At 58.1% G+C, this 22579-nt stretch overlaps 9 protein-coding genes across 9 annotated transcripts; 4 read left to right on the forward strand and 5 right to left on the reverse strand.

The window, feature by feature from the left end:
• The first annotated feature begins 31 nt into the window (after window positions 1-31).
• On the forward strand, window positions 32-2301 carry SCHCODRAFT_02638528 (uncharacterized protein). Its single transcript, XM_003027976.2, has one exon. It carries the CDS (start codon window positions 246-248, stop codon window positions 1998-2000), a length of 1755 nt encoding a protein of 584 aa, XP_003028022.2. The 5' UTR covers window positions 32-245; the 3' UTR covers window positions 2001-2301.
• Window positions 2229-4624, reverse strand: SCHCODRAFT_02638531 (uncharacterized protein). Its single transcript, XM_050346029.1, has 8 exons — window positions 4234-4624; window positions 4084-4179; window positions 4024-4034; window positions 3810-3970; window positions 3602-3756; window positions 3508-3550; window positions 3135-3454; window positions 2229-3078 (listed from the first exon to the last, which is right to left on the reverse strand). Exons 1-8 carry the CDS (start codon window positions 4338-4340, stop codon window positions 2253-2255), a joined length of 1719 nt encoding a protein of 572 aa, XP_050198150.1. The 5' UTR covers window positions 4341-4624; the 3' UTR covers window positions 2229-2252.
• Window positions 4625-5233: 609 nt separating this feature from the next.
• On the forward strand, window positions 5234-7450 carry SCHCODRAFT_02692286 (uncharacterized protein; the record flags this gene model as incomplete). The annotated part of the gene is made up of 1 exon (XM_003027977.1): window positions 5234-7450. The coding sequence occupies one exon, from the start codon at window positions 5234-5236 to the stop codon at window positions 7448-7450; it is 2217 nt and encodes a 738-aa protein (XP_003028023.1).
• Window positions 7451-7488: 38 nt separating this feature from the next.
• Window positions 7489-9759, reverse strand: SCHCODRAFT_02638535 (galactose oxidase). Its single transcript, XM_050346030.1, has 3 exons — window positions 9634-9759; window positions 8763-9576; window positions 7489-8714 (listed from the first exon to the last, which is right to left on the reverse strand). Exons 2-3 carry the CDS (start codon window positions 9354-9356, stop codon window positions 7896-7898), a joined length of 1413 nt encoding a protein of 470 aa, XP_050198151.1. The 5' UTR covers window positions 9357-9576; window positions 9634-9759; the 3' UTR covers window positions 7489-7895.
• On the reverse strand, window positions 9556-11605 carry SCHCODRAFT_02638537 (uncharacterized protein). The gene has a single exon (XM_003028259.3). It carries the CDS (start codon window positions 11336-11338, stop codon window positions 9647-9649), a length of 1692 nt encoding a protein of 563 aa, XP_003028305.1. The 5' UTR covers window positions 11339-11605; the 3' UTR covers window positions 9556-9646.
• A 283-nt stretch (window positions 11606-11888) lies between these two features.
• SCHCODRAFT_02704979 (glycoside hydrolase family 30 protein) lies at window positions 11889-14274 on the reverse strand (the record flags this gene model as incomplete). Its single annotated transcript, XM_050346995.1, has 14 exons — window positions 11889-12179; window positions 12236-12279; window positions 12335-12514; window positions 12569-12735; window positions 12787-12856; window positions 12909-12963; window positions 13017-13114; window positions 13165-13541; window positions 13593-13626; window positions 13680-13803; window positions 13855-13889; window positions 13938-14079; window positions 14133-14144; window positions 14203-14274. 14 exons carry the CDS (start codon window positions 14272-14274, stop codon window positions 11889-11891), a joined length of 1701 nt encoding a protein of 566 aa, XP_050198152.1.
• Window positions 14275-15449: 1175 nt separating this feature from the next.
• Window positions 15450-17437, forward strand: SCHCODRAFT_02552712 (uncharacterized protein). Its single transcript, XM_003027978.3, has 3 exons — window positions 15450-15482; window positions 15551-15609; window positions 15668-17437. Exon 3 carries the CDS (start codon window positions 15705-15707, stop codon window positions 17337-17339), a length of 1635 nt encoding a protein of 544 aa, XP_003028024.1. The 5' UTR covers window positions 15450-15482; window positions 15551-15609; window positions 15668-15704; the 3' UTR covers window positions 17340-17437.
• Window positions 17438-17588: 151 nt separating this feature from the next.
• SCHCODRAFT_02068975 (uncharacterized protein) lies at window positions 17589-19833 on the forward strand. The gene is made up of 2 exons (XM_003027979.3): window positions 17589-17657; window positions 17709-19833. The coding sequence occupies exons 1-2, from the start codon at window positions 17655-17657 to the stop codon at window positions 19659-19661; spliced, it is 1956 nt and encodes a 651-aa protein (XP_003028025.2). The 5' UTR covers window positions 17589-17654; the 3' UTR covers window positions 19662-19833.
• Window positions 19765-22296, reverse strand: SCHCODRAFT_070287 (glycoside hydrolase family 30 protein; the record flags this gene model as incomplete). The annotated part of the gene is made up of 13 exons (XM_003028261.1): window positions 19765-20196; window positions 20333-20523; window positions 20578-20744; window positions 20796-20865; window positions 20916-20970; window positions 21025-21122; window positions 21177-21553; window positions 21605-21638; window positions 21688-21811; window positions 21868-21902; window positions 21957-22098; window positions 22157-22168; window positions 22225-22296. 13 exons carry the CDS (start codon window positions 22294-22296, stop codon window positions 20005-20007), a joined length of 1569 nt encoding a protein of 522 aa, XP_003028307.1. The 3' UTR covers window positions 19765-20004.
• Between the last annotated feature and the right edge of the window lie 283 nt (window positions 22297-22579).

Here is a 22579-nt window from a genome sequence, read left to right on the forward strand (position 1 = left end):
ATATCGGCTGATCGCAGCCTCTGCCTTACTGCTCTCGCGGGCGCCTTTCAATCCATATGCAGAACTGTCTTCCAAGTCTATATTGACGCCTCTCTGATACCGAGTTCAAGCCCTCTCTGCGAGCTACCTCTGGCCACCGAGCGAGGATCGGGCTTTGTCAGATCGCCCGTGTATCTTGTTCGCAAGTGGCAATCCTCAGGCTTCTTCTTGTGTAAGAGCGGTGCATCCTACCCACTCACCTCGCAATGCCACCAAACGTCATAATCATTCCTCGCTTCCGGCCACCTCTATGGTGTTGCATCCATGAACTGCCAAACGAGATCCTCGAGATGATATTCGTGTCCTCCGCCCCACCATGCCTCTCCGAGCCTACACCTGGCAGCGTCAAACGGTTTGTCCAATATATGAAACGCGCAGGCGTGCGCGACTACCCCAGTCTTCTCGCCCTCGTCTGCCGCCGGTGGCGCGAAGTGGCTCGCACCAGCCAGACCCTCCACTCCTTTGTCTTCGTCGATGTTGAAAACGCGTACAAATTCAGGCAAAGCGACGACTACTATGCGTCCTTCTTCGCGCGCTCGGGCAATCACCCTCTGACGTTCTCGATAAACGGCTTGCAGGCGGCCTGCATTGACCTGCTGGCCGCCGCACCCTTCCGGGATCAACTCCCGCGCATGAAGTGGGCGTGCATCGATATGTATGTCGAGCAGTATGTCTTCCAATTTGACGGCCCTACTGGGTACGAGGTGTTCCCTTTGTTTCCCGGGGTCAAGACGCCACTTCTGGAGACTATTCACGTCGATGTTGGGGAGGATGGAGGGCTAAGCGCTTCGCTCGGTGCGCACCAGTATTTTGAGGGTCTGTCCAAAGGAAATATGGGTGAGGATCGCAAGATCCTGCGCCATGCGCCCCGGCTCTCATCGTTCTCGATGGAAAGGTTCGACCCCGAGGGCTCCTGGAGGACTTATTCTCTGCAGAATGCCGGCCTGAATTACGGGATCATCACCTCCTTGCGGCTGCCCTACGTGCAGCTTCGCGCGGCTGCTTGGCTCAAGTTTCTCGCACTGTTTCCCGTGCTTGAGGTCTTTAGCTGCCGGTTGTTCGACACCGAAACCCAGGAGGATCCAGACAGCGAGGATGGGCAGTCCAGTAGTGAGGATGAGCAGTCTAGTGATGAGGATGAGCAGTTCGGTTGCGAGGATGCGGGAAACGTGGCGGGACCGCTCACGCTCCCCTTCGTGACCGACCTCTCCATCTGCAGCGACTCTGGTAACGACGGCGCAACACTGTATTCTGCGGACGAGCAGACCGGCCTCGAAAGACTCCTCGATGGACTTGTCCTCCCCTCCCTCAAAACCTTCTCTTACAAGACTAACAGCTTCAACACGAAAGACAGCACGCGCCGCGGACTCAACAAAGATGAAGACTACTTGACGTACGACATGTTCCTGCCTCCCGCACTGCAGAACCTCATTCAGCGCTCCGGCTGCGAGGTGCACGAGCTCGCGCTGAACATTTTCGATATGAGTCTGCGCGACGTCGTACTCGTACTAGAGATCCTAACCGAGCTGCACACGTTGCACCTCGACCTGAGCATGCAGGCTTGCGAGGATGCAGGCGAGCTGCTTGGACGGCTGGCGCGCCGGTCAGGGGGAGGTGGCCTCACCCAGTCAGCGGAGGGCGACTTCGAGCTCGTGCCGAAGCTCAGTCGCTTGGTTCTCGATAACCAGGAGAGGGACGTTTACCATCATCAAGGTGCACTTATCCTCAGCGATCTCGTTCGCTTCGTGGACAAGCGATGGCCCGTGGGGTGGACGGATTGGCAGATTGCGCGCGTGTGTGTCGTCGTCAAAGAAGATCTGAGTGCGGTTCTGAGCGAGGAGCTGGGGGGCGGCAAAGGGGAGGAAATGCAAGAATCGCCCATTGCAGAAGCCGGGAGAGATGTTCGGAAGCTCAGGGACCGGGCGGACATCGACATCGTGTTCGAGTCTCTGCAGGAGTAGCTTAGCAGATCCTGTTCAGAACAAGAAAGAGCACTTGGACTGCAACAGCACCGATCGCTTATGAACATGCAGCTGAATACAGTCATAGATTACGATGGGCATCGCCGGCGCGGCGTATAATACTTGCAAGTGATACAACAACTACCCAAGAGTCCGAGGCAGCCTCGTATATGTCCCATACACACAAAACCCCACAACACCACTCCTAACCTACATGCCAGTCGTGAATTTCGAGCCACTCACTCGTGAGCCTCAAGCCACATTCCCATGACCCTGGAAAACTTGCGAGTACTCCGGCGGCAGCGGACCAAAGTCCTGCTCCCGCCCGGGTACGTGTATACGCTGATCTTGCAGCGTGTCCATAGGTATGTGCGTCGGCGGTGGTCCATGCGCAGAGGGAGGCAGCGGCACGCCCATCGCCTTCCTCGAGCCCGAGCCAGAGAAGGGCGCGGGAGGCGGCGCTGCGGTGGTCGGCGACCCGCTATCCGTGTCCGTCCGGTTCATGGCGTACAGCGCGGCCCCGATCTGCGTCGCGCCGCCGCCCGAGCGCCCGGAGCTGGACTGCGACCAGGGATTCGACATGTCGTGCGAGACGGGGCTGGCGGTGCCCCCCGGAGGCGGGGGCTGCGGCGGGCCCGCGCTGCCCTGCGAGGAGCCATCGCGCCCCTGGGAGTGCGAAGAGTTGTAGCCGTCGGAGTTCGAGGTATTGTACGCATACGACGTCGCCGTCGTTGGAGGGTAGTACGAGGTGAAAGTGCGCTGGTCCTCGCTTGGCGGGAAGCCGCCGCGATTGGGCATGAGGGGCGGTTGGCCGGGGTAGGGTTGTGGAGGGGGATATGGCTGCGGGCTCGCGTCCGTATAAGGGGTGGGCTGGCCGTATGGGCCGGGCGAGCCGTAGTAGCCTGGCGTGGAGGGCGGGTAGCCGGGTGCAGGAAAACTTTGGGGGATGAGCTTGCTCTTTTCGGCTAGGACCTTGCGTCGTCGTCGTCGTAGGAAGAAGAAGACAAGCGCAGCGATTACGGCTAAGCCTCCGAGCGTCCCGACTACCCCACCCGCGATGGCTCCGGCATTCGACGTCCTATCACACAGTGAGCATGCACAGAACCCTAGCACGAAATCGGCAATACGACATACGAGGCATTCCCCGACGAGTCCGAGCCGCTCTTGCTCGAGTCGTCTGCACTGGTATCATCACCGCTGCCCGAATCCTGCCCGCCCCGCACATTGTATGACACGACATAGTCAATGACGAGGCCCTGTCCATCCGTCACGGGCTTGTTCGTCAACTTCAGGGTGTGCTTGTCATTGGCGAGGCCGTCTGCGTAGAAGAGGAGGGTCTGCGGCGTGACGTCGCGCTTCGTCGCGTTGAAGGTCTGCGGGTCGCCGTCGTCGAGCTGGACTTCGTAGGGCCCGCGCGCGGAGCCGGTGCCTCCGAACAGCTGGACTGCTTGGCCCTGATGGGAGGTGAGAATCGCTGCTTCTGAATGGAACGCGCGATGGTACGTACGGTGAACTCGAGTGAGACGGAGGCATCTGCAGAGCGAGTGCCACTGCACACAGATGAGCAGTGCAAACGGATCAGAGGCGGGTAGAATACGTACTGTGCTGTCCCGCCACTGAACTTGTCAAGCGAGGGGATATCTCCGGGAGCGGTCGACCAGGCGTTGGAGGGAGTGTAGGAGAACATGGGATCATCATCTTGGGTCGTCGTTAGCGAAGGTGAGTAGTCGCCCTCAAGCGATGCCGTCCAGGTGATCTATTCGGGGTATTAGCGAAAAGCTGCCGCGGCAGCAGGATGACAGGACGCACGTAGTCGATGTCGAGGTAGAGGCTTTCCCTATTGGTGACCTTCACGGTGTGCAGCGTGTTATCCAGGGAGTCCTGCGCGAAGAGGGGGACTTGGAATTGGCCGGCTTGATCGTGTCCGCTGAATGTCGTGCCTTCGCCGTCGAGTTCTACGACGTATACCCCTGCGCTGCGTCTCGATCACTTGTACGGCATGTATTCACCGGGCCCGGCTCACCGTGGTTGTCCCTATGTGAAGGTTAGTGCCAGGTATATCTAAAGAAAGCGGACTACACACCTCTTTGCCCCGAAGATGTATATAGCGCTCCCGTTGAAGGTGAAGGATGCGGACGAGCCCATCTGGTTCGTGAGGGTGAAGTGCCCGTCCGAGTACCTGCGTAGCGACGCAGTCAGCTCCCGGCCAATCTGGGAAGATTGTAGCACGCACTTGCCCGTCTCTGGGTCATCTGCGGGGTCCCCTTCTCTCCAGCCGCTCGGAGGGTCGTAGCGAATGAGCGGGCAGACGCTCTCGATGGTGAAATTCTGGGATATCATGGTCAAACGGTGGAGTGCCTGCCGCTAGCCAAGCGGGGGCCTCGGCTTGTACGAGGGGGCGGGCTTGCGCGAGATGCCTAGCGGGAGAAGGTGGAGGATGAAGGAGGAAACAAGGGGCGCTTGCATGTGGGAGACATCGAGGGCTCTTGCTCATTGCTTCATCCGTGATGGATACCTGATGGCCGAGCATAGTCCCATACAGCAAGTATCACATCTGCCAGCTGGCTGATATCGTTGGAGCCGCCTTCATTGTGCGCTGCTGTGCACTTGAGGCGCTTACTTCCATGGTCTTCGGTCATTTTGAGAATCGGTGTGCGACTATCTGTGGACGCGGAGAACAAAGGTTGCCAACTATGGGAATTGGTTTGCAAATGGTTGATCTTCGCGTGAGCCGTGACAGGTCACGGTTCGAACCTTCTTATCTCCTCCGGTTTGTGGGCATCCTTCTGCTATGCACGCTCTATGCTCCAATTCCATCAGAGTCATTGACATGCAAGCAGCTGAGGACCGCCAGTTTACGGCACTGTGTCGAAGCGTGTTTTGGAACTAGTGCTTGTCCTCGCAAGCAAATTATATATATTGTCCGCATGAACACTCAGTTCAAGGACTGCAGTATAGTGTAGCGTACAGCATGCCCGACGTAATAACCGATGACTGAAAGAACTCTCAACGAAGAAAGCACATAAAGCAAGTGCCTGTCATGTGACGTGCCTCAAAGAGCTGCGCAGCTTGCAGGTCAATCCTTTCTCTCTTCGCTCTCACTCTCATCAGAGCTACTAGACTCAAACCTTACACCAGTTTCGCCCCACTCCTTCCTTCTCAGTTACACTGCTGCTTGAACTTTACCCTCGCAAGAGCCATAAGCCACTGTCAACCTTCCCGTACGGGTCACGATGTCGTCGCATTCCGCCGTCATACCCCGTTTTCGCCCACCAAGTCACGACATGATCAACAGACTCTCCAACGAGATCCTGGAGCTGATCTTCTCATTCTCCGTCCCTCCGTCCCTTCGCGAACCCGTACCCGGAAGCGGCGCGAACTTGGTCTACTACATGGACCGCGCAGGCGTTCTTGACTACCCCACTCTCCTTGCCCTCGTCTGCCGCCGGTGGGGCGCAGTGGCCCTGTCCAGTCAGAACATGTATTCCTTTCTCTTCGTCGACGCCGAGGACGAGAGCGCCCTCGAATTCAAGCAAGCTATGGCCTATTACGCCGCCTACCTCGCCCGCTCGGGCTCCCGCCCTTTGACGCTCTCGATCAGGGGTCTGCAGGACACCTGCATCAATCTGCTGGCCGCCGCGCCGTTCCGGGACCATCTTGCGCGACTAAAGTGGGCATGTATCGACACGTATGTCCGCGAGTTGATGTGCAACTTCGAGGAACCCAACGGATACGACGTGTTCCCTTTGTTCCCCGGGGTCGAGACTCCCGTCCTGGAGACGGTGCATGTCGATCTCGCCGAGGACCAAGGGATGGCCACCTTCGGGGGCACGTATCACCTCTTCAGGCGTCTCAAGCAAGCGGTGGAAGACGACGCGCGCAAAGACGATATGGGTGGCAAGGACGGCACGCACGAGAGCAACACGAGCGAAGCTGGCGCAGGCGAAGATACTGCAAGCGCGGACGACAACTCAAAGATCCTCCGCCACGCACCCAGGCTGCTATCGTTCTCGATGGATAAGTTCGACTTCGAGGGGCTCTGGACTCCCCTCTCTCTGAAGAAAGCCGGCCTGGACTATGCGATGCTGACGTGCTTGCGCTTGTCCTACGTCCAGCTTCGCGTAGCTGACTGGCTAGAGTTCCTCGCCAAGCTGCCCCTCCTCGAGGTCTTCAGTTGCAGGCTGCTCGACGCCGAGAATGAGGAGGAGGGTCCTGAGCACTCTGAGGGAGGAAGCAATGGGCCGGGGGACGGAAGCGCGCAGTCGAGAGGCAAGGACGAGCAGGCGAGTGGCGAGGAGGAACAACCTCGCCCACTCACGCTTCCTTACCTGACCGAGCTTTCCCTGTTCAGTGACTTGGTCGATAATGTCCTGTGCACGTACCCTCCAGATGCGCGGACCGGCACCGGAAAGTTCCTCGATAGCCTCGTCCTCCCGTCGCTCAGAGCCTTCGCCTTCAAAACGGACAGCTTCCAGTCCGACTTCGCTAGCGACAGCGACATAGACGACGAGGATCAGAGCGTCACCGCGAATCGCAAGAGTGCCACGGCGGACGACGAGAATGCGGCCGCCAAGTATGAAGATGGCGCTGCGGAGAAACCCTGCATGACATACGACAAGTTTCTGCTGCCTGCCCTGCGAGGCCTCATCCAGCGCTCCGGCTGCGAGGTGCAAGCGCTCACGTTCGACGTCACCTACATGGATCTGCGCGACCTCGTCCGCATTCTAAGGATCCTGCCCGAGCTTCGCGCGCTGCACCTCGACCTGAGCATGGTTGCTTGCGAGGACGACCTGCTGGAGCGGCTTGCGCGCCGGTCAGCGGCCGGTGAGCTCGACCTCGTCCCGAAGCTCACCCACCTTGTCCTCGACAACTACGAGAGGGACCTTCACCATCCGCAACGTAGTGTCCCCCTTCGTGAACTCCTTTGGTTTATCGGCGAACGGTGGCCTGCGGGATGGACGGATTGGCAGATTGCGAGTGTGCGTGTGGTCGTGAAGGAGGATATGGAGGAGCTCGAAGCGGAGTGGGATGGTGCAGAGGGATATGAGGAGGTGGCCGACGATGAGGGTGTAGCAAACGAGGATGCGGTGATGAACGACGAGGGCGTCGTGGACGAAGAGCAGGTAGTGGACGACGGAGAGGCCTCGGATGTCGAAGAAGTGATGGAAGAGGAGGAAGGTCCAAACGACGAGGAGGGTCCAAACGATCAGGAAGGGTCGGACGATGAAGAGGTATCGGATGAAGAGGGGTTATTGGATGAAGGGGCATCGGAAGAAGAGGAGGCATCGGAAGAAGAGGAGGCATCGAATGAAGAGGAGGCACCAGTCGACGCCGAGGAAGCTGGCAGGCAGTCCTTGCTCGTAGAGCTGATCGAGGACCTGCGCAGCCTACGCGCCCGTGGCGACATAGACCTGGTGGTTGGAGGATCGACAGCTGAGCTGTACTGTTAAAAGACAGGACCTTGAAATTTCGGGGTCCGTGAACAAAGGAGAAAGACTGACGTTGAATTCCACATATACATCTTGCACAAGGAGCTCGAGTAGTAAGAATACAGTAGTTGTACGGACGAATAAAGATATCAGTACATACCCCTCTGACGCGGCGCTCGCACCACCGCGGGCTGGCTAGCCAGATCGACTGTGGCCATAGCCAGCCTCCGGCCTCGCATCCGAGGCCTAACATCCGCATCGAGGTCAATAACGTTGCATCCGGTCCGCGTTGAGGGCAACGAAGCCGTCGTTGCCTCTTCCACTGCTACCGCCTGGTAGTTCGATGGATTAGATGTGGGCGAGCAGCGCTGCCAGGCGCCCCGCCATAATTAGTGCTCGTATATTTGCTGATTCGAGCGGCGCGCCTGTCTCGATGCACAAGCCCACTACCATGTGTGCGCCTGCATTACTCCGTCGGACCCACCACGAAGCTCGTCACCTGCGGGAGGTAGGCGCCCGCCGCGAGGTCCAGCACGTACACGTCGTCGTACGCTCCGCCGCCGTTGTAGCCGCCGAACACGAAGATGCGGCTGTCTGCGAGTATTGCGCCATGATACCCGCGCGGACTAGGCGGCTTCCCAATGATCTGCCGCGACTCGTATTGCAGCCCGACGAGGTTGAGGCAGAGCATGTCGTTGAGGTACTCTGTGCCGTCGTGCCCGCCGTAGATGAAGAGGTAAGAGCCGACGCGCGTCGCGCTGTGAGCCAGGCGCCTATGTGGCTCCGCGAGCTTGTTCGTGCGCCACTCGAGCGTCTCGAGGTTGAGGTACCACATGTCCGAGAAGCACTCTTTGCCGTCGCTTCCGCCGACGACGACCATGATGCTTCCGATGAGGTTCGCGGTGTGGTATCCGCGGCACGACGGCTTGGGCCCGCTGATCTTCACTGGCTCCCAGACGTACTCGTTGGTGGGCGTGATTTCGAGCGTCCACACATCGTTGAGCGCCGTCATGCCATTCCCGCCACCGAAGATCCACGTCTTGCCGCGGTAGAAGACGGCGGTGTGCGCACGGCGGGGCGCGGGCTTGGGCATGTCCGGGCGCGCGGGGTTTGGCTTTGTCCAGCGGCGCATGGTCGTGTCGAGCACGTAGACGTCGTCAAAGTAGTGCGCGCCCTGGCCGCCCCCGAAGACGACGAGTTTGCGATCGACGAGCGTGGCCGTGTGCGCGCGAAGGGGAGGGGGGATCTCGCCGCACATCTCGGGGTGCGTCCACTGCATCGTGTCTGGATGGGCGTGAGCGGTGATCGGGGACGACAGGCGCGCCTACGCACCGGTGTCAAAGAGGTAGATGTCCTTTGCAGACTCCTTGTCGTCGCACCCGCCGAAGAGCCAGGCCACGGAGTCGATGAGGGTGACCGTGTGCGCGCGCATCGTGCGCATGGGGAGCGTGCCGTAGACTGGTGCCCGACTCCAGTACATGAGGGTCGGCGCCGCGGGGGCGATGTCCTTGTCGTTTGGGAAGCGGGGGGTTGCGCGGAACTTGTGCAGGGGCATCCTCTGCTGCGATGTCTGCGTGCGCTGCACCATGTTTGAGGCGACCGAAGGCGCGCGCCTCACACCCTCCCGATCCCTCTCGCGCTCCCGCTCACTCACGCGCGACGATCGCGACTTCTTCGACGTCAACGATGGCCGCTGGCCCGCGACCGGGGACGCCGTCGGCGTGGGGACTGTGATGTTGTTGAATGTGGACGTCGAGGGTGTGGCGGCATGTGTCATGTAGATTGGGGTGTGATTCCCGCTCCTCGGCGAGTCCGAGGCTTCAGGGCGGTTCTGGCTCATCGGAGAAAGGGTCTCAACGTCGGATGTGTCCAGGACGGCGCTGTACGGCGCGGTGACGAGCGGGGAAGGAGGATACGGCGAGGTCATGTTCGCGTGGGATTTCCCGTCGGCAGGCCAACGGCAATGTCCGATGCCCCTGCACTCGGGTGCCCCTCAGAGTCTGATACCTACGACAAGCGTTGGGATCGTCGGCAACGGTGACAGCGGCGACGACGACTATGGCGACGGCGGGCGCTCTGAATTCGCGGAATTATCCGAAAGCTGCTCACGTGATGTGAAGTTGAACCGTGACACCGTTAGTTCTCAGGTAAATACATTGCACGATGCCTCACTGGAGCCCGCCATTCAATTACGAAATGGATAGATTACTTCGCTCATCATTCCTTCGGATCCAAGTACTCCATCACCAACTCGATGTCGCCGCGCCTCCTCACACTGCGAAGGTCCTTCCAGTGTTCTGGTATCGAGAATTCTTGCACCTTTCCCTTCCCCTCTTCTGACGCGCCATCCTTTTCTATATTCTCCAGATCTTCACTGACAACCGCTCGTACACTCGCGATCTGCCAGTCCGTCCAACCCACGGGCCATCGTTCCCCAACGAACGTAAGGAGCTCGCTGAGGGGAACCGCGCCTTGTCCATGGTGAACGTCCTTCTCCTGGTTATCGAGGACTAGTTGGGTGAGCTTGGGGACGAGGTCGAGGGCACCTCCCTCTGACCGGCGTGCTAGCCGCCCCAGCAGCTTGCCTGCGTCCTGGCAAGCGTGCATGTTCAGATCAAGGTGCAGCGCACGCAGTTCGGGAAGGATCTTCAGCAAGCGGACGACGTCGTGAAGTCTCATGAACGGCGTGTCGAGGGTGAGCTCGTGCACCTCGCACCCGGAGCGTTGTACGAGGGCTTGGAGAGCGGGAGGCAGGAATCTCTCGAATGTTAAGAAGGGAACCGCGCTCGTCGCTGCGGTGCTCTCCTCTTCGTCGGGTGCAGATCGAAAATCGTTCGTCTTGAGGCCAAATGCTGTGAGGGATGGGAGGACCAGCCCCGCGAGGAACTCGCCGACGCCAGTACGCGCGTCCAAAGGGTATGTTGGACCCCATATTTCGGAATCACTGAAGATGGACAGGCAGGTCAGATGGGGGAGCGTGAGCAAGCCGGCGTTGGTGTTGCTCCCGTCGACGCCTGATTGGACGTCCTCGCCGCTCAGGCTCGACTCTGATCTTGCGTGCTCGGATGTTCCGTCCCCATTCGTATCGTCCTCTTCTTCCTCCTCCGCCATTTCCTCCCCCTCTTCATCCTCGACATTAAATACCCTGCAGCTGAAGACCTCAAGGACAGGCAAGAGGACGAGAAGCTCGAACCACTCGACCACACGGAGCTGGACGTAGGGAAGTCGCAGGCACGTCAACGTAGCATAATCCAACCCCGCGTTCTTTAGCGAGAGAGGGGTCCACAGGCCCTCGGGGTCGAATCGGTCCATCGAGAACGACACCAAGCGGGGCGCATGCCGAAGGATCCTGTCGTCCTCGTCCACAGCATCTCCGCCCAGGCTGCTGAAGTACTCATGCGCACCCTCTGTCGAGAAATACCCTCCATCCTGACCAAGATCGACGTGCACGGTCTCCAACAGCGGTGTCTCTACCCCGGGGAACAAGGGAAACACATCGCACCCGGTAGCATCTTCGTCCTCACCTGCTAGCTCGTAGACATACATGTCGATGCACGCCCATCGCAGACGAGGGAGGTGATCCTGAAAGGGCGACGCAGCGAGGAGGTCGAGGCAGGTTCTCTGCATGCCATTGATCGAGAGGGTGAGAGGACGGGTGCCAGAGCGCGCGAGGTACGCCTCGTAGTAGGCGCTGTCTTGCTGGAAGTCGTACGCATCCTCGACGTCTACGAACATGAAGGAGTGGAGTGCCTGACTGGCGCGAGCCACCCCATGCCACCTGCGGCAGACGAGGGCAAGAAGATGGGGGTAGTCGCGCACGTCGACGCGCTGCATGTATCGGACGGCTTGCTGGACACTGCCAGGTGTGGGCTCGGAGAGGAATGGAGGGACGGAGGAGACAAAGATCATCTCAAGCACTTCGTTCGGCAACGCATTGACGAAGCAATGTCTGGGTGAGGAAAAGCGAGGTATGACCGCAGAGTGCACTGACATCGCAAAGCCAGCGGGGTCGGTGGCTTACAGTGGATTTTGCAAGGGATGACTAACTTGAAGCTTGAGCAGAGCAGAAGCCGGGTGATTTCTTTGACTGTGGTCGATTACGCGTCTGTACCCCCGCGATCTGCAGACAGTGGTTCGTGTTGATTTCCAGAAGCGAAGTCGGTGTCGGGACAGTGGCGCTTGTGAGAGTAGGAAGCAAGAAAGAAAGGTGATCGATTCACGCGGCCACCGCCGCCGCCCATCACATGACCGCCGTTTCGAACGGTGGACACTGGTCTGAGCTTACCTGAGCATCATGATAGCAGGAATCGTTCGCAATGTCTGTCAGCAGCCCGTAGATGGTGTTCATCAATAGTATACAGTACCCAAGAACACCTGGACTTCTTGGCAGAAAGCACAAGATACAAGTACAATTCGACACCTTCCAACACTCCCAAACCTTCAGCTATCTGAAACTATATCACTGCGCAGGTGCAAAGGTCTGCCGCGGTAGCCTGTACACGAACGGCTCCTCTCGCCGCCTAGACGCTTCGATAGCGCTCACGCTGACCGTTTCGTTGGTGGGTACGGTCTCATTACCCGCGTTCATCCCATCGACTGCGGTCGCGTTGAATCCATGAATTGTAGTCGCGTTGAGACCCTCAGTGCCGGCCGCGTCCTTGGCCGACGGGTTCGCAGCATACCACCAGAGTGTCGTGACGCCCACGGGGAACGTGTAGGTCGCCTGCTTGCCGCGGAACTTGATCGTCGTCTGTGGGCACATCGTCAGCGCAACGCATCCGCGTGCAAGATACTATCTTCGCGAACCTGTATCGGCTGAGGGTTCCAGGCGCCGTTCGTATTATCGGCGTCTGTTTTACGGTCATTAGGAGAGCAGAACAGGGAGGGGAGAAAGAGAGAACGCACAGTTCAAGACAACTAGCGAGTAGCGCTGCCAGTCCGCCTTGTTGACGCGCTCGGTAACGAAGCCGGTGGTGACAAGGCCCCAGCCGAGGCTGCCGCTGACGGTTGTCCCGATACGGCGCCCCATAGGGCCGCCAACGTCCTTTGGGATCGTCGCCTTCGAGACGTGGGCCATGGCATAGACTAAAGCGAAGGGTTCAGGACAACGCACAAAAAAGAAGGGGATATTCGACGTACATTCCTGGTTGACACTCCACGATCCATCTGAGTTGACCTGCGCGATGGCGCGGCAGCCGGGTCCACCGCAGCTGTTGGTGTTTGGAAGCTTGGGGTTGCCGTTGCCGTCGAGGGCGATGTTCCACATTAGGCCTGTGGCTGCGTTGTGGTTGACGCCGCCGATGAAGCTGGGGTCGAGTTTAGTGGTGAACGGTCTGAAGAAGATAGGCTTGGCGCACATGTTGTCCGTGTACCACTTGATGTCGCTCCACCAGTCGCTGCCGACCAGTCCAGCGCATTCAGTGAAGTCTAGATGCTGTTAGTAGATGACTAGAAAATGAGCGTAGCTGCGAAAACTCACATATCTCCTTGTTAGGGTGGGCATTGTGGAAGCTGTCCATCTGGCCTACGTTCCCCTGGGCAACGAGTAAGCATACCATGGTGCAAGCGAATATGAAAAATTGGGTACCGCATAACAATGGAAAGCGACTCCCGCGAACGCGTTCGGCGCATCATTGATGAGGGTGACGGGGTACGCCGCCGCGGTGTCCCAATTGTGCTCGTAACCTGAAGGTCTGTGAGAAATATTTTGTCCTCAGCGCCTCGTCCCAACTTACCGACAAGCTTGACACCCCCAAAGCCATTGTTATTCATCAACGCCCTCAGCGCATTGCCCACTTGCGCCTCCTGCGCCGGCGTGAACACCGCCGTCGGATACGTCGGGTTGCTATTCTGCGGCTCGTTCTGAATGGAGATCGCATGGAGGTTGATTCCCTGGCTCTTGAAACCCTGCAGGCACTTGAGGAGATACGTGGCGTACGGGGTGAGGTATTGGGCCTTGAGGGAGCCGCCGTTCATCGTGCCGGTGTTCTTCATCCAGCCGGGCGGTGACCAGGGGACGACGTGGACCTTGAGGTAGCGGTTGACGGACTGGATATCGCGGAGGACAGAGAAAAGATAGGAGGGCGCGCGGTTGATGTTGAAGTTGGTGAAGCTGGATAAGGATCAATCGAAGGGCGAAGGTAGAAGTTGGAGTCTGGCTCACGATGTATCGCCGTTCACGTCATCAAAGCTATAGACTGCATGACTCTGAGTGAGTCGAGGGTCACAACAAAAGTTCGAGTGAACTCACGGCCGGCAGAGAAATCCGAGGCGCCCAAGGGCACTCTGACATAACTCAACCCCGCCGCGTTCGCGCCGTCAGCAGGGTCGAAAAGGTAACGGAGAAGGTTCCAGTAGTTGTTGCTATTCCTGTTCTGCTCGCATACTCTGAGTAGCTCGTCACAACTGACAGGAAGAAAGCGTACCTTGAGGTTGTTGAGGGTGAGCGCCGCAGAATCAGCTAGCAAATCATGAGTGTCGAGCCTATTCACGAGCCTTCGATACGTACTGAGCGAACCGCCGAAGCCATAGATGGGCTGGTAGACCTGGTTGTCGTGGACGACGATGTCGGCCGACTTCGCGCCTCCCGCAGCGGTAAAGTTCACGGGATTGGCGCTGCCGACTGAGGAGAGTAGCGACGTTCGGTCCCACTGTGGACATTGTTGTCAGCGACGATGAACATGTATCCCATTCCGATGCGCACCTTCGTCTGCCACTGTGATATTTCGTTGTGAGGGGGATTCGGCGGGCAGGACAATAACTAGGCCACATACCACATCGTAGATCTGCTGCGCCACAGCTATACGCGAGACGACCAGCACGTTGATCGCGAAGTCCCACTTCATGATGAGAAGCTTCGCTAGAGAAGGAGAAGGGCCTGCTACGGAGAACTCTGCGATAGAGCGCTGTGAAGGATGATAGTGCGAGTGGCCTGCCTTATATACGTCCATCCTTTATTGACTGTCGAGCTTGAGGACATGGCCGTGTCGCCCAAGCGCGCACCCATATAGCCCGGAGGCACAAGAGGACGCTATTGGCACGAACATTGAGCAAAGTTACCTCGATCGATGCAAGCGGAAGATCGCATCTTCGCGCCAAGGTGGTTCTCGACGATCCTGCAAGGCCCCTGAGGAGGCGAGTAAACCGAGACGAAGACGGAGCATCAGGCTGGGAGGGGAAGAAAGGACAAGGTCGTGTACAGAAGGAGAAGCGCACGTGCTGGCATGCAATAGCTGCTGTACGCATTCACATGGATCCTTGGGTCACGCATCGTCTCCCGCGACATCCCGGGAGGTAGTAAACGGCGAGGCGTCGGTCTTTCCGGTACGCCACCGCGCTCTGCGCTCAGAATGGAGGCAGGCCGAGAGCGAGAGCTGCCGGTCAGCTTCCGAGCATGCTCACGAGTGAGTGTACAATGACAGGCATACAAGGAGGCCCAAGGTCCGTTGCGAACATCCCGTATGGCTGCTCGTCGACATCCGCTACCGGAGCAAGGTTAGCTCGACTACGACGCGGTCACGGGGAAGGGCCCACCACGAGTGCGCCAGGACATGAACGGGATCCCATAGAGATCTTCGGTCTGCTGACCGACGGGGAATGTCTTTAGAGCTTCTTGGGGAGAGGTCTTCTTTGAAGAGGCTTGAGGCGGCTAGTCATCTCGGACCTCGGGCCTGTCAGCCTGGTTGGGCTGACTTCTTTCCCATGTCATCCCACGATACGAAGCCCCGGACCCTGCCAGTAGCGGTAGAATGAGGTTGTCGTTCCCGGGAAGTGCCATTTCCGCCCGAAGTGTAGACAGTTCACTGTGATCGAGCCGTAGCGCAATCGAGCTTTCCTGAGCAGAGTAAAATCTCAGATTTTTTCCAAAGAGTCGTTATGGGCGAGATTTAAGAGTAGGCCTTGGCCCGTATTAATGCATGGGTGTTCGCCTCATGACAGTTGAGGACAAAAGCTACCTTGTTTAGATCCATTCGATCGTGATGGCGCACGGGGAGTTCCGAAGTGTGCCCACGCTGCCTGACCTCGACTTCCATCATCTTTTCAAGTCCACTGGGTGAGTTGAATATACACCTCGGGTCGGAAACGGCGTATACGACTAATCATGCTTTGGCTCATACGCAGTCTCTTTCACAGCAAGCGAGAGAAACGGCAGCTAACCGGGCCGACCCGACATCTGAAAGGTGAGCTTCAAACTCCTTTACTCTTTACTGTTCATGACGAACTGGACTCCGAATTTAGTCTTTGAGAACATACGCGAGGTGACCTCACGACTCAAATGTCTTTGCGACCGCGCTTCCGCGCTCCTTCGACTGGACAATGCTTCATCAACCAGGTCCCTGACGAACTCCTCGAAATAATGTTCGTTCTTTCTCTGCCGGACGCTCTCGTAGACCCAAAACCCGGAACGGGCGCCCAATACGTCGCGTACATGCGTCGTAGTGGTGCTCTGGACTACCCTGCACTTATCGCTCAAGTCTGTCCACGTTGGAAAGACTGCGCGCGCTCGAGTCAAGCGCTACATGCATATCTGTTTGTCGACGCCGGCATGCACGAGTTCATGAAAGGAAAAAACGAAATATGGAGGGACAGATATTTTACGAACATTGTCGCCCGCTCGGGCTCACGCCCACTGACCCTCTCTATCGACGTCGGAAGGGGATCGGCGGTGGCCTTGATCATGTATCCGCCCTTCAAGGACAGCCTACCGCGGCTTCGACGCCTATGCCTGAACTTCAATCACCGCCAAGCGTACGACTACCCGTTGCCACTACTGTCACCTCATGCGCTCTCGACACCGATGCTTGACACGGTACACATTCACTGTGGTGCGGACCGACAGTCGACCACTTCATCAAACGCTGTAAGCTACTTCCTCAGGCTCCTTGCCAGGTGGCGAAGGCCAGAGAGGGGTCCCATACCAGCTTTCCATGATGCTCCACGACTTGTGTCTTTCTCCTTCGAGGGGCTGCGCAGTGCGATCTTCAATTCGCCCCTGCTCTTCGGGCTCGCGCACTTTCCGTTTTCGAAGATGACATGCTTTTGCCTGCCCGAGGCGCCGTGTTACTCGGTCGATGTATTCAACTTCATGATGCACATGCCTTGCCTCCGCACCTTCCGCTGCACCCTCTACGAGGTCGAGGATCAGGGGGATCGAGCCATCCACGAGGCGCAGACCCCGTGGAGCTCGCTCACGACCGACTTCCCTCAGCTCAATGACCTGGACATCATGCTGGCGACGCAACCGGGAATGGAGGGCAATCAGCCCCCCGGTGTGCCCGGCCTGGAGTGCTTCCTCGGCGCTCTCACTGCCCCCGCTTTGACGTCGCTCACCATCAGTCGGCGCGTGCAGCTCGGTCAGAGACCATATGATTGGGGACATGACGAGGAGGGACTCTTGGTTCCGGCGCTGCAGGGCTTCATCGAGCGCTCGCGGTGCACCATCACGAAGTTCGAGCTCGCTACCTTCGGCGCGACGCTCCCGGAGTTGGTCAGCGCGCTGCAGCTCATGCCCGCGCTCCGCACCCTCCGCCTCGACTCGACGATGGTCTGTATGGAGGTTAGCTTGCTGCACGCACTCGCGCGACCCACGGACGAAGGGCTGCCGGCGCTCGTACCGCGCCTCCGCTGCCTGGTCATCGACAACGCGAGGGTCAATTCATCGTTCAAGAACAGCGACGTTTTGGATATGGTCGAGGCGCGGTGGCCCGTGGGGTGGTCTGAGGGGGGGATTGCTCATGTGGAGGTAGCGCACTTCAAAGAGGGTGAAGGCAGTCTGGAGGCGGAGACCCGGTATCAGGAGCGCTTGGAGGCGATGGCGCACAGACGGGAGGACATCGAGCTGGATATCCGGGAGTGCGTCGATGAAGCGGAAGCTTCCGACGAAGAGCATGGAGACCCTCGTTATCTCTAGGTCCTTTTTTGGAGGCCAACGGGGATGATACTAGTCAGGGTAGACATGAAGGTTGGACAATATACGTGCATCTGATTGAAATTGGGACGAATTGGCTGACGCGAATCCCGCGTTATCAAACAAAACTGTCCTTCTTTGCTCCCTTGTTATTGTCACAAACCGTCCCACGCCGTCGGACATACACAACCATGTGCATATATAAGCACGGTATTGTGTGCCATTGCAGTAGGTCTTGACCAGCGCCATCATCTCGTCAACAACTCCCAAGCCAGAACATCTGCCAGCGCTCAAGTGAAGGAAAGAACACGGATCATCATGGTACGTAGGATCTTACGGTGGATGACTGCCTCTATTGACGCTGCCCTGAAGGAGCAGACGTCTCAACAGACCGTGACTCAGGTGGCCACACGAAGCGCGCGCCAGCCGTTCCCCATACACGACTTGCCCAACGAGCTCATCAATCATATACTGACGCTCTCAGTCCCCTCGGAACTCGTTGATCCCAAGCCCGGCTCAGTTGGCAGGGCATACAGTGATCTTCGTGCTTTTCTGATACAATGTGGCGTCCTCGACTATCCTACACTCCTCAGCCATGTCTGCTCGAAGTGGCGTGATCTCATACGCGCAAACCCCACCGTCTGGTCCTATATTCTCGTATCCGCCACAGGCTGGCTTGAAATGCGGCCAGAGGACTACGAGCGGCCACTCGCTCTATCTGGCGATGAACCTCTGACTTTGAACGTCGATATCCGGGTAGCGTCTATAACCGACCTTCTCTCGTCTCCGCCCTTTTCGAAGCATATCCACCGTATACGCACGCTTTGCATCGACATCTGTCCGGGTGGCGGCGCGAAGCCACTATTCCCCATAATCGAAAAGCTGGCGACGCCATCGTTGGAGATTCTACGCATCTTCAACTTGTCGAATATGCATGATTGCTCGCCCTGGAGATTCGACGAAGGCCACCAGCAAAGGGTCATTCTGCACAACGCACCTCGTCTCAAGCAGTTGTCCTTGCATGGATCGTGGGCCTGTGCTGATCTCACGGAGCGCGATCAGGCCCGGGACGCCTTCCCTTTTGGCAACCTGGGAGCTAAGGCATGGCACGGCATTGACTGGTCGCGCTTGACCGTGCTGCGTCTGCCAGATATAAGTCGCTGGGCACACGACCTACTTATCCTCGTCGCGTCGGCACCTCAGCTGCGAGCTCTCCAGTGCACGGTGCTCGGCGAGCCGGAGGATCTCGTAGAGAACGATCCTGAGCTTCAACATCACTGGCGCGACTCCGAAGAGGGCGAGGACGAAGAAGAGCCGACGGAGGAAGAACGTCGGGAAGCAGCAGCGCAAGCACTCCATGGACTTACGCGTCCCCAAAGCAGAGCGGACTTCATGCGGAAGCGACGAACCATCATGGGCCCTCACGTCCTAGCTTACCTCAGCGAACTGAACATATCGGTTCACCACAGCGACCGTGGACCGAGTGCCTTCAGCGACATAACTGACCAACGCTCCGGGTTGGCAAAATTCCTCGGAGGGCTCATCACTCCTGCTTTGGCAAGCCTCACCGTCACCGCTTTGAAGGGCTTGGCGGTAGAGATTGTACACCACTCGGTTTTCAATGACCACCACTCGGACGGCTACGACTCTGGAAGCTACCACTCAAACGGCTACCACTCTGACGGCTACGAGTCGGAGGACCACGCTTTGGATGGCTATGGCCCGGACTGCTTCGGCTCGGACGACGCGTCGGGCACAGAGACAGACGCGCAAGAGGGCGGGGCCGTAAACTTTCTACTCCGGCCGCATCTCGCTGCTTTGATCGAGCGCTCCCAGTGCACCATTCGCCACCTGTCGCTTACCGAGGTTTTCGTCTCTCTCCAAGAGCTGTTCTCCCTCATCGAGCTTTGCCACGAACTGCGCTCGCTGCACCTCTGCAACCCTCTGCGCGAGATGGGAAGCAGCCTCATCCGTGGCTTCGCTACGCGCACAGATCAGGACGGTCGCCTCCTCGCCCCCAAGCTCCAACGCCTCGTTATCAAGAGCGTCTGCCAGATCTGGGGACCACGCTTTCCTGTCAGTGCCGTTCTCGACATGATCGATGTGCGGTGGCCTCCGGGATCAAGCGACACTCCGGTGTATGTGGAGGTTGTTCACAGCCCGAAGGGCGAGTACGAGAAGGGGACGCCGAGAAGCGCCGTGCAGGAGCGAATGCACAGGAGGCTAGTGAATATGCAAGCGCGCAAAGACTTACAGCTGGTGATCGGGAAACCGCAGGGTGTGGGTATGCATCTTTGGTTCGGGAGAGCTTGGGACAATGTTTGAGGATATGCTTTTCCTATGTAGTCAATGTGAGGGTGTTCTACCTATAAACCCTCTTATTCCGCGGGACGGCCGCAGCGCGAAGGTCGATATGGTCACCCTAGCTAATATACAACATCGGTATTCCGGATACGTATCGGAACCTGACCACAATAGTGCTACTCAGAAACTATAGGTAATGTGCGCAAACCATCATGAGGATCGTGACGTCGTGAAGATAGATCTTGCAAGCCCGCGCGCCCGCAGACCCGCGATATGGGTATCGCAATGCTGAAAAGACCGACATTCCTCGAACCTCCCCGAGGTTGAGCCACAGAAGCCCCGGCAAGTACCGCCGAGATCTGGCTCAGAAGGACCCGAAGGCCTTCTGCGGCCCTTCATAGACGAAGGAATCCTCCCGGGTCCGAGTCGTCGTATCGCCCACGCGGATCTCCTCGTCCGTCTCCTTCGCTGAATTGGCGGGAGCGTACCACCAGAGCGTCGTGACGCCGACGGGGAAGGTGTACGTGGCCTGCTGACCGCGGAACTCAATCGTAGTCTGTTTGCGAATCAGCTGCGCGGTCAATCACAGGGGTCGCACTCTCCCTCACCTGCACATTCTGCGGGTTCCACGAGCCACTCGAGTTGTCGCGCCCTGAACCGTCGTTAGCTTAGCAGTCGTGAAGAAATGAGACGGCATGCTTACAGTTGAGCACGACAAGCGAGTATCGCAGCCAATCCGAAGAGCTGGTGCGCTCGGTCACAAAGGCGGTGACCACAAGAGCCCAGCTGAGATCTCCACCAACCGTCACGCCAATACGCTTGCCGCTGGGGCCACCGGCGTCCTTGGGAATGGTCGCCTTCGATACATGGGCCATGGAGTAGACTTCATTGCGAATGTTAGCTGGATTTTCATGCTAATGCATAGCGACCGACGTACACTCCTGGTTAGGACTCCACGAGCCGTCCGAGTTGACCGTGACGATCGCACGGCAGCCGGACCCGCCACAGCTGTTCGTCCCGGGGAGCTTGGGCTCGCCATTGCCGTCGAGCGCGATGTTCCACATGAGGCCAGACACTGCGTTGTGGTTGACGCCGCCGATGAAGCTGCAAATAGAGGCTTAGGAGACAACGCCCAGTCAGTAATCAGCCACGCACATGTTGTCCGAGTACCACTTGATGTCGCTCCACCAGTCACTACCGATCGTCCCTGCGCATTCGGTGAAGTCTGCGAGGTCACGATGAGCGATGAGCGAGCTGGCCGCTAAGACGACTCACAGATTTCCTTGTCTGAATGCGCGTTATGGAAGTCATCCATCTGAGCTACGTTGCCCTAAGCGTACAAGTCAGCAACTGAAGCGACTCGTCTTCCCCCTGAGCGACTTACTGCATAGCAGTGGAAGGCCACACCCGCAAACGCGTTTGGCGCATCGTTGATCAGAGTGACCGGGTACGCCGATGCGTCGTCCCAGTTGTGCTCGTAACCTAGCAAGTATCAGCTTCTAGATCTCGCACTCCGCCCGACACAAGACTACTCACCAACAAGCTCGACGTTCGAGAAGCCGTTGTTGTCCATGAGCTTCCGCAACGCCTTACCGATCTTCGCTTCCTGCGCAGGGGTCAAGGTCGACGTAGGGTAGGTTGGGTTGTTGTTCTGCGGCTCGTTCTGGATGGAGATTGCGTGTAGGTTGATGCCCTTGTTCTTGAAGCCCTGGAGGCCCTTGAGGAGGTACGTCGCATAGGCGGTGAGGTACTGGCTCTGCAGCGACCCGCCCTTCATCGTGCCGCTGTCCTTCATCCAGCCCGGAGGCGACCAGGGAACGAGGTGGACTTTGATGTTGCTGTTGACAGCTTGGATGTCCTGAAGGACCGAGAACAAGTACGAGGGCGCCTTGTCGATGTTGAAGTTGTCGAATCTGTTGAAATTGAGGCTACGATATCTGATGGGCAACGGTAGGAGGACTTACGAGGTGTCGCCATGCACGTCGTCCAGATTGTAGACTGCACCAGATCAGGACAAAGACTCCGATACGGCTGGGAGCACGCTCACTCTTTGCGGAGAAATCAGACGCGCCCAGCGGTACTCTGACGTAGCTCAGTCCCGCCGCGTTCGCACCATCAGTCGGGTCGAACAAATATCGCAGCAACTTGTTGTAGCTGCCACTGTTCTGGGACTGAGCACACAGTCAGCGCGCTGCTATGGACTCCCAGCCCCCGTGACGACACGCACCTTGAGATTGTTCAAGATCAGCGCGGAAGAATCAGCTGTGAGGGCGATCGCCTGAGTTACCGTTGCGAGTAGATGAAGAAGTGACGTACTGAGCGAGCCCCCGAAGCCGTAGATCGATTGGTAGACCTGCCCGTCGTTGATGGTGATGTCTGCGTCCCCAATGACGCTTGGCGAGCTGAAGTTTATGGGTGGGTTGGATCCCACGGACGTGAAGATAGCCGTCCGATCCCACTACATGAAGTGGAAGGTCGGCGAGGTTGATTCGCGATATGGACGCGCCCATGCGCACCTTGGTCTGCCACTATGAACGAGGTATGGAGTCAGTGAATTGCAGCGAGTAGAACACGCGCGACGTACCACATCCCATATCTGCTGCGCACACGACGAGCGCACGATGCCCAAGACGCCCAACGCGATAGTCCACCTCATGGCGAGAAGCAAGCAATGGTACAAGAATACACAGGCACCGCAAAAGAGACTGAAGAGAGCGGGAGGTGACCAGGAAGAGGTGGTAGAAGGAGAGGGTGGGCGGGCGCGGAAGGTGATCGTGGAATCGACGGAAAGGTGCTTTATATACTTCCCTCATGTAGAACAAGCTTTTCCGCCGTACCCCGCGACGCCCCGCGGGAGCGCATGACGGTGTCCGCACGGGTAACCAGCGCCTGTAGTCTGAAGACACAGGCGCACCAAACCGGCACCGAATTGAACGAAG

Source organism: Schizophyllum commune, assembly GCF_000143185.2.
Source record: "Schizophyllum commune H4-8 unplaced genomic scaffold SCHCOscaffold_11, whole genome shotgun sequence".
Classification (NCBI taxonomy): domain Eukaryota; kingdom Fungi; phylum Basidiomycota; class Agaricomycetes; order Agaricales; family Schizophyllaceae; genus Schizophyllum; species Schizophyllum commune.

Coding starts and splice junctions, on each gene's coding strand:
- SCHCODRAFT_02638528 (XM_003027976.2), top strand. CDS start 246: ATGCCACCAAACGTCATAATCATTCCTCGCTTCCGGCCACCTCTATGG.
- SCHCODRAFT_02638531 (XM_050346029.1), bottom strand. CDS start 4,340: ATGATATCCCAGAATTTCACCATCGAGAGCGTCTGCCCGCTCATTCGC. Junction 3,757..3,809: donor TCTACCTCGACATCGACTAC/GTGCGTCCTGTC, acceptor TACCCCGAATAG/ATCACCTGGACGGCATCGCT. Junction 3,551..3,601: donor TTCAGTGGCGGGACAGCACA/GTACGTATTCTA, acceptor ATCTGTGTGCAG/TGGCACTCGCTCTGCAGATG.
- SCHCODRAFT_02638535 (XM_050346030.1), bottom strand. CDS start 9,356: ATGACCTCGCCGTATCCTCCTTCCCCGCTCGTCACCGCGCCGTACAGC. Junction 8,715..8,762: donor ACATCTACCTCTTTGACACC/GGTGCGTAGGCG, acceptor CACGCCCATCCA/GACACGATGCAGTGGACGCA.
- SCHCODRAFT_02638537 (XM_003028259.3), bottom strand. CDS start 11,338: ATGATCTTTGTCTCCTCCGTCCCTCCATTCCTCTCCGAGCCCACACCT.
- SCHCODRAFT_02552712 (XM_003027978.3), top strand. CDS start 15,705: ATGTCTTTGCGACCGCGCTTCCGCGCTCCTTCGACTGGACAATGCTTC.